This window comes from Gekko japonicus, unplaced genomic scaffold (assembly GCF_001447785.1).
Source record: "Gekko japonicus isolate JY-2015 unplaced genomic scaffold, Gekko_japonicus_V1.1 scaffold251, whole genome shotgun sequence".
Lineage (NCBI taxonomy): Eukaryota > Metazoa > Chordata > Lepidosauria > Squamata > Gekkonidae > Gekko > Gekko japonicus.
The window spans coordinates 1,071,600-1,090,081 of NW_015161956.1; the positions used below are offsets into that span (position 1 = coordinate 1,071,600).

The window sequence follows — 18,482 nt, forward strand, 5'->3', positions numbered from 1 at the left end:
ACTCCTTTTACCCCTTGGTCATCCAAGGGCCCCACTGCCTCCCTGGCTGGTTTCCTGCTTCTAATGTATTTGAAGAAAGTTTTATTGTTGGTCTTAATGTTTTTTGTTATATGCTCCTCATATTCCCTTTTTCCCTGCCTGATCACAGACTTGCATTTTATTTGCCACAGCCTGTGTTCCCTTTTATCAACCTCACTGAGACTAGCTTTCCACCACTTAAAGGAATCCTTCTTACCTTTTACAGCTTCCATTACTTTGTTTGTTAACCATGCAGGCTTTTTTATATACCTATTTGTGCCTTTCCTAACCTGCGGTATATATATTTTTCTGAGCTTCTAGGATTGTAGTTTTAAATAATCTCCAAGCTTCCCCGGTGATTTTGACCCTTTCTACTTTTCCTTTCAGTTTCCTCCCCACATGTCCCTAAAATCAGAGAAGTTGCCCCTTTTAAAGTAAAAAGTGGTTCTATTTCTGAGCTTCTAGGATTGTAGTTTTAAATAATCTCCAAGCTTCCCCGGTGATTTTGACCCTTTCTACTTTTCCTTTCAGTTTCCTCCCCACATGTCCCTAAAATCAGAGAAGTTGCCCCTTTTAAAGTAAAAAGTGGTTCTGTCAGTCTTTCTGGGCAACTCCCTATTTATACAAATGTTAAACTCAGTAACATTATGGTCACTGTTCCCAAGTGGTGCAATCACTTTTACATCTCTCATCAGGTCTTGGGCATTGCTTAGGACCAAATCCAGGATCGCCTCTCCCCTGGTAGGTTCTGTGATCATCTGTTCCATAGCATAGTATTGAGAGTGTCTAGAAACTCAATCTCTTTTTCCTGACTTGACCACATATTGACCCAATCAATATGTGGGTAGTTAAAATCGCCTATTACAACACAGTTATTTCATCTAGCCGCTATCTTTAATTCATTCATTATTTTATAATCCTCCTCTATCATTTGCTCTGGTGGGCGATAACAAACTCCCAGTGTTAAGCTTCCTTTTGGGCCCACTATTTCAACCCATAGCATTTCCAGAAGTGAATCCAATTCTCTTACCCTCTCAATCTTACTGGACTGTATACCCACTCTGACATACAGAGCCACGCCACCTCCAACCCTTCTCCCCCATCCTTCTGATATAATTTATAACCAGGAATCACCGTATACCACTGATTTTCCTCATCCCACCAAGTTTCTGAAATACCCACAATGTCTATTTCCCCCCCAACACCAAACATTTCAATTCCCCAATTTTACCTCAGACAGATCTAGCATTTGTGTATAAACACCTGTAGTTTCCCATGCATGTTAAGCCCCCAGCTTCCTCTTGCTATCTCAAGACCATGCCCAGCAGTCCATATTGTTAGCCACAGTCTCAGTGGGCAATTCTAATCTATCTCCTTGTAGAAAAGTAACAGCTTCCCCTTCATCTCTTTGAGATGAGCCATCCTGAACCAGAGACTTTTCATCTCCTGTCAGCTTTCCCCTAATATTCAGTTTAAAAACTGCTCTGCCACCTTTTTGATTTTAAGCACCAGCAGCCTGGTTCCTTCTCAGGACAAGTGGAGACCGTCTCTTTTGTACAGCTCCCTCTTCTTCCAAAAAGCATCCCAGTGCCTAACAAACTTGAACCCTTCACCCCTACACCATCGTCTCATCCACACATTGAGACTCCTGATCTGTGCCTGTCTCTCCGGCCCTGCACGTGGAACCGGTAGCACTTCTGAGAAGGCTACCTTGGAGGTCCTGGCCTTGAGTTTAGTGCCTAGCAGCCTAAATTTTTCCTCCAGGACCTCACGACTGCATTTCCCCACATCGTTGGTGCCAACATGTACCATGACCACTGGCTCCTCCCCAGCACTATCTACCAGCCTATCTACAACACGCGTAATGTCCGCTACCTTCGCACCAGGCAGGCAAGTCATCATACGGTCAGTATGTGGGTTCGCCACCCAGCTGTCTACCTGCCTAAGGATTGAATCATCAACTACCAAGAGCCCCCCTCCTTCCCTGCCTAGGGATGGTTCCTTGGTGCGAAAGGATACCTGTTCACCAGCTGAAGAAGAGGTCCCTTTTGAGGGCACATTCAACTTTATCCACAGCATGGTGCCCTGTTTCCCCTCGACCCTCATGCTCTCTGACAGTGGTGGGGCTGCCATATTCAGAGTGGGACATATCTAACAAGTCCCCGAGAGTCTTCTCCATGAGCCTAACTGACTGTTTCTGCTTCTCCAGGTCTGCCACCTTGGCCACAAGGGAGCAAATTCATTCCCTGAGAACCAGGAGCTCCTTGCACCGGGCACACACCCAAGACTTCTGACCAGTGAGCAGATAGTCATACATGTGACACTCCATGCAAAACATTGAATAGCACCCAACCCCCTGCTGGCATTCTGGCTTCATAATTGCTTTTAAAATAATAATTATATATAATCCCCTTTTTAAAACCCTTTGTATTTATGTGGTTCTCCTTGTAGAAGTCTACTTACCTTGCTGGGAACCCAAGGAGACTAGAGCCTTGGCTTTCTGGCCAGCCCAAACATCAGAAAGAAGTAAATCTCATGACTTGGCCAGTGCCATGGCTCTCCAGGGTGACCAGGGCCTGCTGAATTCCATACCCATAGTCCTTTTCTCTTCACAAGCCTGCTTGTGATGAGGGAAACTACTTTTCAGTCCTATCTCCTGTCAGTCCTATCTCCTCCCAGCCACTATTAGGGGAATAAGGGGACATAGAAAGACAATCCAGTCCAGAATTCTCCCATACATTAGAGGAACCTAGGCCATTGCCAGTGTGTGCAAGGGTCAAATGGGGCTCAGCCAAGGCCAGATCAGCATCTGCTAGTGGCAACTCCAGGCAGTGCCATTGATGTCAGCACCACCACCAAAGTGCACCATATGATGTGTGGTGGTGTGACAGAACAGGGCTTGCTTTCCTGGCCTGTGTCCCCCTGTCCAACAGAGGAAGGAAAGAAGACCAGGTGGCCGTTGGCTACTCACCACCTGGCTAGTGATGGTGGTGGCTCCTTGTCTGTCTGGCTCCATGGATGCTGCACTCCACACATGCCTGGATCACAGTGTCCGTGTGGGAGCCTACTCCACCAAAAACCCTTGGGCCAGCCAAGAAGGTGCTGTTAGCCAAAGAACCATTCTCTCATGGCCACCCAGTGCTCTTATTTTTTATTAATGTAAAAAAATGTCTATGTTGCCTCTGCAGGGTACCTGCCCAAGGCAGCTAACAAAATTAAACATAATAAAAATATACAACATATACATTATTTAAACCCAGCATTCAAAAACATAGCCAAAGTATAAAACAGCATAAAACATGGAACAACTTAAACATTTCTAAGGCTAAAAAGAGACTATACAATTGTGTTGTTTTAAAAGAAGGTGGAGCCAATCACAAAAATGTCAGCGAGTGAAGTTATGTATAACTCTATTAGTACCTCTTCAACATTTTGGCAGAAGCTTTGTTTAATAGGATGCCTTTTAATCTGCACAGCCAATCCCCATTTAGCCCTGCCCACTTTCAAAAAAGGAGCTGCGGTGGCTCAAGTGGTTAAGACACTGAACTGCAGGCTGTGGAAGGTCAGTAGTTCAGCAGTTCAAGACCCGAGTTGCCGCATGATGGAGTGAGCTCCCGTCTCTAGTTCCAGCTCCTGCCAACCTAGCAGTTCGAAAGCAAGAAATTGCAAGTAGATCAATAGGTACCACTTCAGTGGGAAGGTAACAGCTTTCCATGCGCCTTGGTGTTTAGTCATGCTGGCCACATGACCATGGAAACGTCTTCGGACAGCGCTGGCTCTTTGGCTTTGAAACAGAGATGAGCACCGCAACCCTAGAGTCAGACTCGACTGGCTTTCGAGCAAGGGAACCTTTACCTTTACTTTCAAAAAAGCACTTCATGGGCACCAGGAAAGGTTTCAGCAGGTGCTATGATGCCCCAGGTCACCATGTTGGGAGTCAGGGTTCCCAGTCAATCACACTCAACACCAGGTTTTCTCTGCTCATCTCGGCGTGGAGAGATGCGGGTGAAGACTATGGTAGATTCCTGACACTATGTCAGGGTTCCCAGTCAATCACACTCAACACCAGGTCTGTAGGAATGCCAGTTTATTGAGAGAGAAAGTACTTGAGACACCATTAACTCTTGTGTCAGGAATGACGAAAGCGACACGGGTCCCCCCCCCCCAGGCAATACTACCTTCAAAGCAGACCCCTTGACGCCCCCAGGCCAATGAGCAAACACAACAAAGTGCAGGTTAATGCAGAACCATTAGGTTCCCAGCGGGAAGCTCAGGGAAGAAGCGCCTCTAGCTCCAAGGCCACCTGCAAGATAAACACCAAGCTAGAGAATGCATGGGGGAGGGGAGCGAGTACAATCCATTGCTTAACACCCCAACGCATGGCAGCGTTAGCTGACATTGGGGACCTCTGTTTTAGTTGGTGTATCAGCTGATGGTGACAAAAGGTACTATGTGCCCTGGGGAAGGCCTGAGTCTCCTGGCAAAGTTAGGATCCAGCAGCACCCCAAGCTATGGACCTGCTCTTTCATGGGAAGAGCAACCCTCTTCAGGACAGGCTGAGTCCTCAATGCTTTCCACACAGTGAAGATAAAATGATGCAAAGCAGGGCCTCTGATGATGCTTAATCTGAGTCCTGAACTATGAGTGACTTGAGTATGTGTGTGTGTGTGTGTGTAAAGTGCCATGAAGTCGCAACTGATTTATGGTAAATCCCAGGAAGGGGTTTTCAAGGCAAGTGAGGTGGTTTGCCATTGCCTTCCTCTGCAGAGTCTTCCTTGGTGGTCTCCATCCCAAGTACCAGCCCTGCCTAGCTTCAGAGATCTGACAAGGTCAGACTATACCATGCTGCCTTCCCTCCCAGATAGAGTTTACAGGCAGTCATTATTTCCCTGTGAGCTGCCAACAGGCACTTGTAGGTAGTCAGTGCACCAACCTGGATATACTTTACTGTCACTCTTCTGATATAAAAATCTTTCTTGCATTTTTACCACTGCTGTATTCTAAGTGTATATCTCTGAATAAAGACTGTATTTTTTTTTCTTCTCCCTGATTGGAGTGCTTGAAGATTAAGCCACTTAGTTCATAATCACTCACCTTATTACCACCATTTTATATTTGACTGCTCTGGAGTGTTTGGCATCTGTTAGCCCTGCAGTTAGACTATTTTGAAACAGGACTGGAAAATTAATGACTTTCCTTATCATATCCAAAGGAAGTTACATATTAATAACGTTCAGCATTAACATGGTCTTTCTGAAGTTACCTCACATACATTATTCCATTTAAAAAATCTGGGGTAGGGAAAAAATTATTACCATTTTATAGATGGGGGCTGAGAAAGAGGAGATTTGAATCAGGCACTTAAGTACATCCAGCATTCTGTCTCACACAGTGGCCAGCCAGTTATTATGGAGGGTCAACAACAGGACACAGAGGCTGTGGCCTTCTGATGTTGCTCCTGGCTCTGGGATTCAGAGGTTTACTGCCTCTGATTGTGGAAGTTCCATTTAGTCACCATGGCTAGTAGCCACTGATAGACATATTGAAAAGTACTGGGTTCGCCGCATGGAGGTCTCGGACAATGACATGCGCTTGCACACGTTTATTGTACTTAACACTGGAACTGCAAACCAGCCCTGCAAGGCCAACTATATACACTCCCACCCAACACACCCACAGTCCTATTGGAGGGTTTGAATTTCCCGCCAAAGTTTCTAGTGGTTCATGCTGGGGGAACTAGGATCCTAGGTTCCTATTGTCTAGAGGAGCTAAGCTCTTGACTGTAGCTGTGGACCCCTGGTGGCGGTCCACGTACATAACACATATGTCCTCCACAAATCTGTTTCATCCCCTTCTAAAGCTGTCTGTTCTTGTGGCCATCAATACATTCCCAGTTCACAGCTGAATCTTTTATACTCAGAATGGTCAACTCCCATGATCAGCGGTGAGCTTACTACCACAAAACACTCCTCATGTGGGTGATATGTTTTTTTCAGATCCTGGCAAAGGAGCAACATTATTGTGTGAATTTGCAGCTCTGAACTTAGACCTCTTCTGCAAAGAGATCACCCGGGAAAGCCAGATGTGGTGTGGCCCATTCTTGATCATGAGTTGGGAACTATCTTTAATTCTCAGGATTATATAAACTGAACTGTTCACACTGGCCACTTAAAGCATTGTTTACTCCCTCTCCCAGAGTTTATATGTGCCCAAGATAAAAAGGCATTTTTAAGTGAATGTATATCAGGTTTCTGAGTCCATTGATTGCCATACAGGAAGGTTGACCTACAGATATGTTTCAACATACCTGCATGCTACAATGCATGTGTGATTTTGGTCTTATCTGGCTACACTGGTTTTAGCAGTATGCAGCTAATACAAGACAATGGAAAAGTTTGGTTGTATTTTAATATATGCATTTTACTCTTGGTTTTAAATTGGTTTAATTGTTTTATAAACTTAATTGTTAGCTACCTTGGTGTCCCTGATTGGGTAGAAAGGCAACATAAATTCTGTAAATAAATAATGGCTAATTTATGCCGTTCCATTAATGGATGGCATGGACAACAACATGATAATGAAGACTGGCTTGTTGGTTTCACGTGAGATTTACAGGAATTTTTATTTATTTACTTACTTCATTTGTAGTCTGCCTTTCTCGTTAAGACTCAAAACAGATTACACAATTAAGAATCATGCAAATAAGAACAATATTATACAAACAACAAACAATGCAATAAAAGTGGACCACAAAGTTAAGAACAACATAATCTAAATATTATAAAATATACATTGAATAATGCCATGAAGTGCTTAAAATTTCACAGACATTACTACAGTCCTATTCCCTTTACTTGCCTCATACCATGTCATACCATCCATCTCTTTAGCTCAATATTGTCTACTCTGACTAGCAATGGATCTCCAAAGTCTTGGGCAAAGAAAGGTCTTTCCTTTCATCTGCTCCCTGATATATTCATCACAGAATGTTAGGAATTGAACCAGACACCTTCTATATGCAAGACCTGTGCACTGTCATTGAGCCACATAATTGCAACTGACTTATGGCAACCCCAGCAGGGGGCTTTCAAGGCAAGTGAGAAGCAGAGGTGGTTTGCCATTGCCTTCTTCTGTAGAGTCTTCCTTGGTGGTTTCCTATCCAAGTACCAATCCTGCTTAGCTTCTGAGATCTGACAAGATCAGGCTACACCATGCCACCACCTTTCTCTCACTGAGCCACAGTCTCCCCCAGTTTCCATTAGCGTTGCATGTGCTGGAACCACCACCAATCTCCTTTCTGTGGCGTGTTGGTGCACACAATTTTTTCCTTACATTTTTATCCAGCCCTTTCTCCAAGAAGTTCAGAACAGTATTCATAGCTCTCTCTCCCTCTCACCCCCATTTGATCTTCACAAGAACCTTTGAATCAGTGTGTTCATGGATGTATGGGGATTTGAACCCCAGTTTTTCTACTCTTAGTCTGAGGGAGTGCAAAGAAGCTATTTGTTTGTGCTTTGTATAAGCAAATGGGTACAATCTATTCAGAATCAAATATCAGCAGCTTTAAGGTTAGGAAGGGTTAGGATTACAAAGAGCTTTCCTTCTTTTTACAGCCTAGAGTCTGGCAGCAAATTTTCACTACATAAATTATTTTTATTTATTACACTTTCACCCACCTTTCTTCCAAGGAGCTCAGAGCGCTATACAGAAAACCTTCCCATTTTACCCTCATAACAATTCTGTGAGGCAGGTTATTATTGATTTGCCCAAGCTCCTTTGGTTCATCTCAGGGCTGTGCATGGATTTCAATTCCGGGCTCTCTGATCTGCACTCAGCATACAATGTGATGTACCACATCGGTTCCTTAACTTCCCTAGCACTTAGCCTTTCAGACATTTCTTCATCTAGCTGTCTATCTGGTAACACAGTGGAAACACACGTTCTGCAAAGGGTTAATCAGGCAAAAGTAAAATGAGATTAGTGTTCGCAAGAAAAGTGGTGGGAGTGAGATGCATACAGTCTTCTGCAGGAATAAACAGATGCATCTATATTTATAAAACTACAAAGTCCTGGAGTGTAAGCAGATTTCTTTTTTAAAGATCAAAAGCAAATAATTCCTACTCAGTATTTGTCAAGATGGCTCACAGAAGGTGTTATTGCCTAATGATCACTGAAACCTGATCTAGCAGCCCAGAATAGCTTATGCACACATCCAGTGATAAGCTCCAAACATTGCATTTATCTAAGTGCTGTGGGAAAATCCTCCCTAAAGCTGTATTGTGCTTTATATAATGGTGATTCACAACCTGGCTGTTCAGGTACACTGTCTAGGCACACTAGGCCACTTTCAAGTATCCTAAACCACTTTCATGGTTTTCACACAATGCTGCTCAAGGACACCGGAGAACTGGCTTATCAGTTAACAGGAATAATGGCCAATACAAGCTCCTTTCCTAGTGGCTGAGGAGTTGGGATGGGGGGTTGTACCTGGCCTGCAAGCTATAGAAAAGCCACAAAGAACCTGCAAGAGAATAGATCTCCAAATGCAGCAAAATGAAAAGTGGGAATGAGGCACTAGAGTTCAGATGTGGTAGAATGGACAGCACCACTTTAGATTGCAGGCAGAGAACCCCATTTTTTAAAGTTCCCTAAAGGGCTGGGCCAGAGCATTTCTTCGTGATGTGCTAGGTGGCTGCTGGAAAATGTTGATGTAGGGCAGCACTCAGAACTGTCCCCTACCTGCAGATGGAAGTGGTAACATCCACTCAACCACCCTAGTATTTGCCTGCATCAGAACAAAGCTATCCAGAGTAACATTATCATTACTGTTTGAAACTGCATTGGACGGGGTGTTTGTGAATCCTCTGAGCAATAGGAAGATACTGCAGACTTGAACACAGTTGTACATAGCAAGTGCTTGCAAACTGTGGTGCTCTCAAGTTGGTACTTTGTGTCATTGAACTGTGGGTCAATGGAGAAAGATTGAGAACCTCTGTTTCATATTGTCCTTTTAATGCCTTTCTCATACTCCTTGGGAATCATTCTTCAGCTGCTCTTGTAGAGTGAGGGGTTTGATGCAGGCTAGATAGGGCCTTCATCTGGTTTGAGCTTTTAGAGATATCACAACCAAGAATTCTGAATAAGGGTTAAACCCTTCAAGAGCTATATATATAATTACCTAACACCAGCCTTTTCCACACTGTCCAAGTCCTCTGTGTGATTATGTCCACAGACACAACCGCATGGACAAACTAACTGAATACACAGAAAGTGGAAAGCTTTCTCTTTATGCTGTTTCTCATAGTCAGAGACACAAACTTAGTTGTATACTTGAATATAAGATTGTATGGAGGAATCTGGCAAGTAATCAAAAGGGGTGGGGGACGGCACTAGAGGCCTGCAGGCCAAAGGACTGGCTGGTTAGTTTAAGCCTATGTGTAAAATTCTGCACACAAACCCTTTCTAAATTCAGTATGTTTTGAAGCTTACTGCCATCTTAGGACTGCCAAGTCACAAAGGCTGGAGTGACAATAGAAGCCACAACTGGCACAGATCCCCAGTTGGTCAAATAAATAACACTCTGCCTTTTGGCTTCCTGCCTCCCTTGCCAGTCAGCTTCCTTCTGGGCAATAAAGCACAGACCATCCCTCTCTAAATTCTCTGCCTCATTGCTAGTTTTGATCCATCTTCTTCAGTTCCATGTCTCCATCACTCGCCTATTTTGTTACCTCAGATTCCTGCTTTGCAGGAAACCTTTCTGCACATTCTTTAGCCAGCTTTCCTCCGGTCTTCCTAGTGCTTCTGTACCTCTCCTGCCTATCATCTACTTCTGTGAGGATACTTCAGTGTCCCCTCTCTAAAATACTTTCTCCCATCATTCTTTGTTTCCTATTTCCTTTCCTTTGAGGTTCATTCCACATCTAGCTTCCTTAATCTGTTCATTACCTGCTTGGTACCTTCAGGGCCCACAGGTTTTTGGTTCCCTGAGTGATCTACAACTGTGGTATAGGGCTTTCCATTCAATACAGAGAAAATCAGAAATCTAGAGGTAATTTATGTATTACTAGATATATTTAATAGAGAAAATAAAGTAAATGTCATGTGATTTGGCACCCCAAGCAACTGCTGAGAACACCTACATGGTTGGGCCAGCCCTGTACACTTCCTCTGTGCTTTCTGCCCCTTGACTGCCCGGTGTCCCACGACGTCTTGATTGTCCTCATCCTGTTTTAGTGTGAGAATTAAATCCCACACAAACTGACAACCTCCCCTCACAGAATCTGAACTATAGTTCACCCACCAACTGAATATTCCATGCCACCAGATCAGATCAGCCAACCAAAGTCAGAGGTCTCACACTCAATAGAAACAATACAATTGAGATTCCATACACTCAGAGCCAATGGCGAACTGTCACTGATCAGAGATGAGCTGTCATTACCCCCCCCCCCCGAGCCAGGCTCAGACTCCTTAGAGGAGATACCAGATGATCTAGAGGAAGAGACAAGAACATTGTCTTAGGTGGACCAGGGGACCTGGGGAGACCCAGCACTACAGTATTTCCCTCAGAGCCAGAGCCCCTAGCTCCCAAGGCCACACCCTAAGAGCCTGCAGTTGACACCCTGCTACTGGAAGACCAGATGCCTATAGGTCCCAGAGCATGCACCAAGAGCATGCAATCCAGATCTCACCACCCAGAGACTCAGAAGATATTCCAGATCTAGTGACAGCGATCTCTCTGTCAAACATATGAAGCCTTCATATTCTCTCATGTGTGCCAGCACCACTGCACTTATGAATGAGTCTTAAACACTTGGGGTTTTTTGTATTTGCATTCTGTTAATTTGATTCACTTTTTTCCTTCCTCTGTTGAATGATTGTCATTGACACATCAAATGTGTGTTTTGTTTCTCTGCCATTGCTATATTTCCATTCACCCCACATCTAGATTACACTCTGTTTTTTCTCACTCCATCATTTTAGACATGGCAGCATTTTGCTTCAGTTGAACTACATTTCTTGAAGTTAAACATCAAGGCCAAGACCTTTATCACACATAGACTCTTCTTTGTGCATATGTCACATAAGGGAATCCTTGGCCACAAAATTCTGTGTCAAGTTAGTATCACCATTCAGTTTCTTAGCATTTCTATTTCTCTGTTTATTTCTCCTTGTTGTTATAGCAGTTTTATGAGCTTGGCATCCTGTACCTTCTATAATAGAAATCAGGGTTTGGAATGACAAACATTAACACCCAAGAACTGTATTAAACCCTTTTGAAATCACAGTTTAGCCTATGACAGCTTTACTATAGCCCAGATGAAAGCCGTTCCAGTTGCTTCCAACCCCAATTTCCTTTACAGGTAGAAGGGCAGGCTCCCCAGTAGTAGGTACTACTATATATCACTGTAGCTGTCACAGGAAAGTTTTTAATGCTAGTTTTGAGGAATGAGAGTAGCTTGTGGCTATGATATCTGTGACATAATAAAGCAAATGTGTGTATGCATAATAACTATTGCTTACAATATTTGCTCTATAAATCTATAAGAACAAGTCACTTGCCAGAATTGCACTGGAGATTACAATTTAATCTCCACTTTCAGTATCTAATTGATACAACAGTGATATTAAATTCAAACGAAAATTATATTTTTCAGTGAACTATCATTTGTGGCCCCTAAATTCAGTGACAAATTTGGCCCTTCAGTCCATTTGACATTCCAGAAATACATGCTTCCATCCCCCACAATAATCAGACATTTATTTATATTTTAAGTGATTAATTCCTCTCTATGTTTATTAATGTGCCAACTATTTTATTACATCTATAGCAAACCAGTCTAGTCTTCTTCCACTTGGAGTTATCAATGATTAATAAAACTACAGGTATTCAGCAGTTTTTGTATAGCTGCATTTCTGCAAGCCATGCTTACAAACACTTGAATTAGATGCAATGAAACAGATTTTTATCTGTTGTGGTCACTAACGATTGTGCATAACTTTTAAAACCCTGTGAAATTACTGATGCCAAAAGTTATACAATCAATGTTGGGCTTTGATGTTTAATGAGTTGCAAATGAATATACCCCTAAGCCTTTGCAGGTGTATCCCGGGAAGGAATAATAACTTAGTTGGGCAAGACAGTTTTTTGTTTTAATATGTCAGACCATACACATAACATTTTCTGTCCACTTGCCAACTTGGCAGCATGTGAATGCCAGAGGTACCTGAAATTCCAGTTCTAAATCTGCAGTTTCTGGAGCAATTGGATAATGATCACGACAACAGTTTAAATAATCATTCTGAAACAAAGTAGTGCATAGAATGTTTCACACTATATTTAATAACAAATGATGAGTGAGCATGGTAAGTATGCTTTTAACAGCATATTAATGAACTTCCAGTGAGTTGCCTTGGAAAGTCTTTCATAAGATCTGGGAGCAGTCAATGTAGTTGTTGCTAACTAATGACAATATGTAGCAACTGTTATGCAGACTTTCTCCCCTGTTGCACTTTCTGGTGATAAGCAGGAGAGTTTTAATTACAGAAAATGTTGTCCTCTATGGGCATAGACCAGGCCTCTGGAGAACAGGTCTACCTGCCCCTTTCAACTATAATGGTAGACCTGGCTTCTGGAGAACAGGTCTAGCCACCCCAGTCTACTATACTGGTAGACCTGGCCTTGGACCAGCACCCTGCGCAGAGCCTTAGAAAACATACCAGCACTTGGGGAGGGGGACGACTCTTGCAGTCTACTTTGGGGTTTTTTTTAGTGAAATATGACAAATTACAGGTCAAGTATAACAGAGGAGGAACAGTCACTGTCAGAACCGTACCAAACCTAACAGGAAGTTGCTTAAATGTTATCAACCGGCCCAAACTACTTATTTATTCAAATATTTATCCAATTTTTTGCTGGGACTCAAGGCGGCTTACAAATCATACTGAAAAGCATAATAGGGGTGTGCAAAAATATATATCAATTTTCCAGCTCCATTATAGCCTATGGGGACTATTATAGTCAATGGGCCCTATAGGCTATAATGGAGAATTGATCCGAGGGCATCTCAGGGGAGCTTTTTTGAGGTAGAGGCACCAAATTTGCTGCATAGCTGCTGGTGCCTCTCCTCAAACCCCCCCCAAGTTTCAAAAAGATTGGACCAGGGGGGGAAATGGAGGGGAAAATGCCTTCTCAGATTACTTATGAGCTGAAGCTAAAATCCCTGAGCTGCCACCTACAGTTTTGTGCAGCTTAGAGGAAACTCTGATCATAATAATAATTGATACAGAAGAAACTGGGCTGAATGGGACCATGCTTGAAAAGCATCTTACTAATTAAAAATCCAAAGGAATGATAAAAAGACAGTAACTTAGTGTCAGAAACTGAGTCAACTGATCAAGAAATCTACCCCATGATGGTCCAAGGTTGCATTTATATATTGCCCATTTAAGAGTGAAATGACATCCATGGTCAGAATGTTGTGGTTTTTTAATCGCTCAGGCAAATGGCAAGTCCAGGTGGTGAGACTTCCAGAAAGCTTGTGGGCACCTCATAGCTTTTGTCAGAAGCAGTTTTCCAGTCTTAGCTTGATTTGGGGTTGAGAAATCCACTCTTGACAGGATAGCTCAGAACTGCAAATGAAGGCCTAAGTCTCTTCAGTACCAGACTATATCCAGTCATCAATATTGATATATCATTATTGCATGATATAATTAAAATGATCTCACAAGAAATTCTCTTTCTCTCTCCTTCCTCTCCCCCCTCCCTTTTTGTACTATCCAATTCTCAGCAACAGCCTGTCAAGCAGTCTTTGAGTGCCTCCATGTTCAGAGAGTCCCACTGGAAATGTCTCCTCCTCTCCGTGCTTATGTATGGCTGCCTGGGGGCTGTAGCTTGGTGCCAGCTCACACAAGTCACCAAGCTTAGTTTTGATAGTTCTATTAAAGGCAAGTCCATGATCTACCATGATAGCCCTTGCTCTGATGGTTACGTCTATATCCCATTAGCATTTCTCACCATGCTCTATGCGGTTTACCTGGTTGAGTGTTGGCATTGCCGGGCCAGAAGTGAGCTCCAGTACAAGGCTGATGTGGAAAGTGTCTATGACCGAATTGCCCGAATGAAGCAGGCCACACCATGCATATGGTGGAAAGCCATCAGCTATCACTTTGTCCGACGAACCAGACAAGTGACTCGGTACCGCAATGGTGATGCTTATACAACCACCCAGGTCTACCATGAGAGGGTCAACACCCATGTGGCTGAAGCTGAGTTTAATTATTCCCATTGTGGCTTCAAGGACATCTCTAAAGAACTCATGGGCTTGGAGTGGTATTCAGCCACAAAACTAAAATTCACCAAGTGTTTCAGCTTTGCCAACACAGAGTCTGAGAACTCATATCTTACACAGAGGGCTCATTTTTTCACAGAGATTGAAGGGCTGGATGACTACATGGAAGTCAGAGAAGGCATGCAGCTCAAAAATATTGACTTCAAAGAGATCATGATGGCTTATGGGGACCCAGAGCATCTCCCATGGTACGTGTCCCACTATGCTTTCTGGGTGGCAGCTCTGATGATGCTTTCCTGGCCACTGAGAGTTTTCATAGAGTATCGGACTGCCTTCGTGCACTACCACGTGGAGAAGCTTCTTGGGGTAGAGTACAGAGTGCCACCCATGGCAGAGGAGCCCTTGTACAGATATCGGATTCCCAGGGTCAGCACTCAGGACAGCACTGAACTCGAGTGGCACATCTGCACAAACCGGCAGCTGATCCCCAGCTACTCAGAGGCCATGCTCTTGGACTTGGCAAATCCTTCCATGTGCAATGGCTACTCCATGTGCAGATACAGTGAGGTCACTCATGGCTGCGAGCACTGCCATCATGCCTCCAGTACCTCCTCCATCTTCTCTCGCCATGCCTTTCACAGCTGCAGTGGAAACTCACAGCTCTCTCTCAACACCAGCCATTTCTCCTTGTGCCGGATTCATGGCTCTCACAGGACAGGCCTTGGGAGAAGTCACAGCAGCAGCATTGCTGACCGTGGATGCCAGGACGACCAGTGCTGCTCCCACTCAAGCCAGCTGGCCATCAACGAAAACCCACCCACTTACCACGATGCTCGTTTCTTCCCGGTGCTAATTGTACATAGGCATGAAAGGCAGGAAGGGAGGCAGTTCTACCTCCGCCGTGCATCCTGCCTGGAAACTTCACTGTGAAAGTGCTTCCTGTCATTCACACACTGTCTGAATCCTGTTGACCAATGAGAGCAATACTAGGACAGCCATACAGGACAACTGCTCTCTGGTTAAAGCCCCAGTTTCCCATGTCCTGAAATAAGAAGCTTACTCAAATGCGTAGCTACAAGAAGTCTGATGGTCACTTGACAAGTGTATTAAAGTATTCCATGGTATTCTGTCCTCCCTTCAGAAGACAACCTAGATGGGGTTATCCTATCACAGTGACAATGTTTAGGGTTAGGTTGAGAGATGTTCCTAGAGCCATACCATGAGATTCATGGCAGAGGAGGGATCTGAACCTAGATCTCCTCTGTCAAAGTCTCATACGCTATCACTGGCAGCATTTGAGCTCTTGTGTAACAAGAATGCATATTTGGACCTTAACTGATTGACATCTGATCCAAAGATTCTATTGATTAATATAATTATATTATAATTAACCTGGATTGAAAACTTAACACTGCGGTAATATTAGAATATTTTGGCAACTAACTACCTGGCTTAAAGTTGAAAGAGGTAAAAGGAAGGTGGTGAGAGTTTCAGCAGATATGTAACGGACAGGGTAATTTACCAATCAGCAGATTTCCACGGATCTTTCCACTAAGGAGGATTGCACTGATAGATCTGTCTTTCCAAAATGTTTTATTTTTCTAAAAACATTACTAGCTTAATGGCTTGGGGAGGGTTTTGATCCTATATACCCCGTAGCTTTTGCTAGCTGAGGCTACTCTTGTCTTGTGTAGCATTATCTAAACATAGATAGGGGCAGACATTTTACTTGCATACCCTAGTATATAGGCAGTGCTGCAGACTCTGGGGGAGGGGAAGACAAATACTGTACTTCTGACCTCCAGCAATAAGCAGCACTGCCATGCCGGGAGGGGATAGACAAGGACAAATTATTTTCTTGTATTTCCTGGAAAGTGAATAGAGGCAAATGCTATAATCCCACACACACCCACACACCAGTAGCATATCATTTTCTCTCAGAAATGTATGCGAACTACAATCCATGACACAGAGAGAGGGGCCAGTGAACCAGAAACCTCCATTCATTAAAAAACATAATAAACCAGAGATTTCTATTTAACACCCCCACCACCACCACCACAAAAACTCTTGGTTAAGATTATAGAACTAGATTGATCCACATGTAATGTGTAGTGACACCCTTAGAGAAATAGAAAGGAACGAAAATTCACACACCAACAGAAAGAGTGGGTGAAGGGGGCCTGTGACGACCCCTTAACTGGGGAGGTCTGGTTTTACTTTAAAAGTGTTCTTTATGTTTTTCTCTACTGGGTAATCCGGCTGCCACCAGGAAATTTATAAGGCTTTCCAAACCTTTATAATATAATATCTATCACTGGGTAGGTGTATCAAGGGTTTAAGCTTTCGAGGAACTATGTGGTCTGAGGAAGGATTCTTTCCAGAGCTGGTATACTTGAATGAAATAGGATTTATTTAAAGAAAGCATAAATACGAGGGTAGAACCATGTAACTAGTAAAGTAGGTATAACACACAGTCTGCTCCCTACTGACAGGGATTTTTCCTTAGGTAACTTTGTAACACTTTTTCCTTTAGGCCATATACGGTTACTGTTTCTTTATACTTCAACTTTTCATAACACACACAAGAAGGTCTCTCCTTCAGACCCCAGAACTAAACTCATCCCACACAGGGATGGGTCTCACTCCTCTCATACACAGAACTTCTCCTTCTCTCCCAGAAATCAGAACTTAACTGATCTTCATCAACTGTCATATCTAACTGACCCTCTTGATAGACATTCAAATCCTCCACACAGCATCCATTCCAAAACCCCTCCCCCTCTCTGTCACTCACCAATCATATCACTTGCCTGATTCCAGCACTCTAGATTATCATCACAGCCATGCAAACCAAACTTTTAAAGCCACACACACACAGTTAAACATGAAATCATTACAGGGTCCAAGCCCCATTTCCTGTGTGCCTATCCAGGGACATTTTTACTTGTATGTATTATTTGTGCCTGTTCAGCTCCGCTGTCCACTTTCATGAGTTGCCAAATGCCAGCTTCAGTGTCTGCTCTGCCATTCCCCTGGATTTCTTGACTTTGCTTTGCCAGGTGCTTCCTTCTACCCACTCTACCAATAAAACAGAGAAGCTTTTTCCTGCCTGTCCAAAAGGGTACTGTGAAAGAGAAGGAAGTACAATCTCTGAAAATTGGATGGAGGATGGAGTTACAGTACATACTCATATACACCTGCCTTATCCTGATGCCCAGCTCTCTTAGCATTGTCTCCATTTTCTGTTTAACTGGAGATGTCAGGGATTGAATCTGGGACCTTCCATACACAAAATCTGTACATTAATCTATGCTTTCTGTCGTTCCTGGCTGTCACCCACTCCTATGCGTCTCTGTTTTATTTTGAACTTTTCTTTGATTTTTTTTTACAGTCATGTAAACATGTTAATCTAGTACCTTGGAAATGTAATGCATTAGGCACCCCAGTGGTCTTGACCCTGGCATGATGGTAACAGCCTATGCCATCGAAATGACCAATAATTTGTCGAAGTTTATGCACTAGAGTCTGTGCATGAGACATTTCCTGCAAAATTTCTGTCTGAAAGCAAACAAATGAAAGTCCCCTCACCCCACTCCAGTAGAAATAGCCACTTCAATTCCCATTCCATATTGAAATATATCAATTTGGTATTATACTAAATACGCCAATCAAACTCCTCTTACAGGGTTGTTATTTGAGAATCTGCAATGCACAGTTTAATCTGCTTCATGTGCTGGGACACCTTGAAACTGCCTGCAACTTAAATATGGGAACTATTCCCTTGTCACATAATAGAAGAGTATTGGTGATGTTCTCAAACATGGGAAAATTTGTAATATCCTTCTGGTGCTATGAAGAGAAGGATAATCTTAATATCTGGCATGCCTTTGTTTTCTGAAGGAGAAAAATGGTTAATTCTCCACTTCTCTGGGGGTGGAGATATAGAGTGAAGAATATGGCTCTGGGAGATAAGGTCGGTCCATTCTAAATGTCAGCACCATGTCCATCAATCTGACATTACCTCTAGCCCAGTCAAAACAGACCCTCCTGTCCTTCCCAGAACTACGTTCCATTTCTTCCTTGCTTGAATGTTTATAAAATGTAAAATCTCTTCCTTGTTTTTACCTTTTTCTTCTACTCCTTGATCCATTATCTATCCCCTTAGAGGCA

At 43.2% G+C, this 18,482-nt stretch overlaps 1 protein-coding gene across 1 annotated transcript; it reads left to right on the top strand.

Annotated features, from left to right (window-relative positions):
* The first annotated feature begins 13,736 nt into the window (after positions 1–13,736).
* On the top strand, positions 13,737–15,239 carry LOC107126014 (transmembrane protein 151B-like). Its single transcript, XM_015429508.1, has one exon. It carries the CDS (start codon positions 13,737–13,739, stop codon positions 15,237–15,239), a length of 1,503 nt encoding a protein of 500 aa, XP_015284994.1.
* The last annotated feature ends 3,243 nt before the right edge of the window (positions 15,240–18,482 follow it).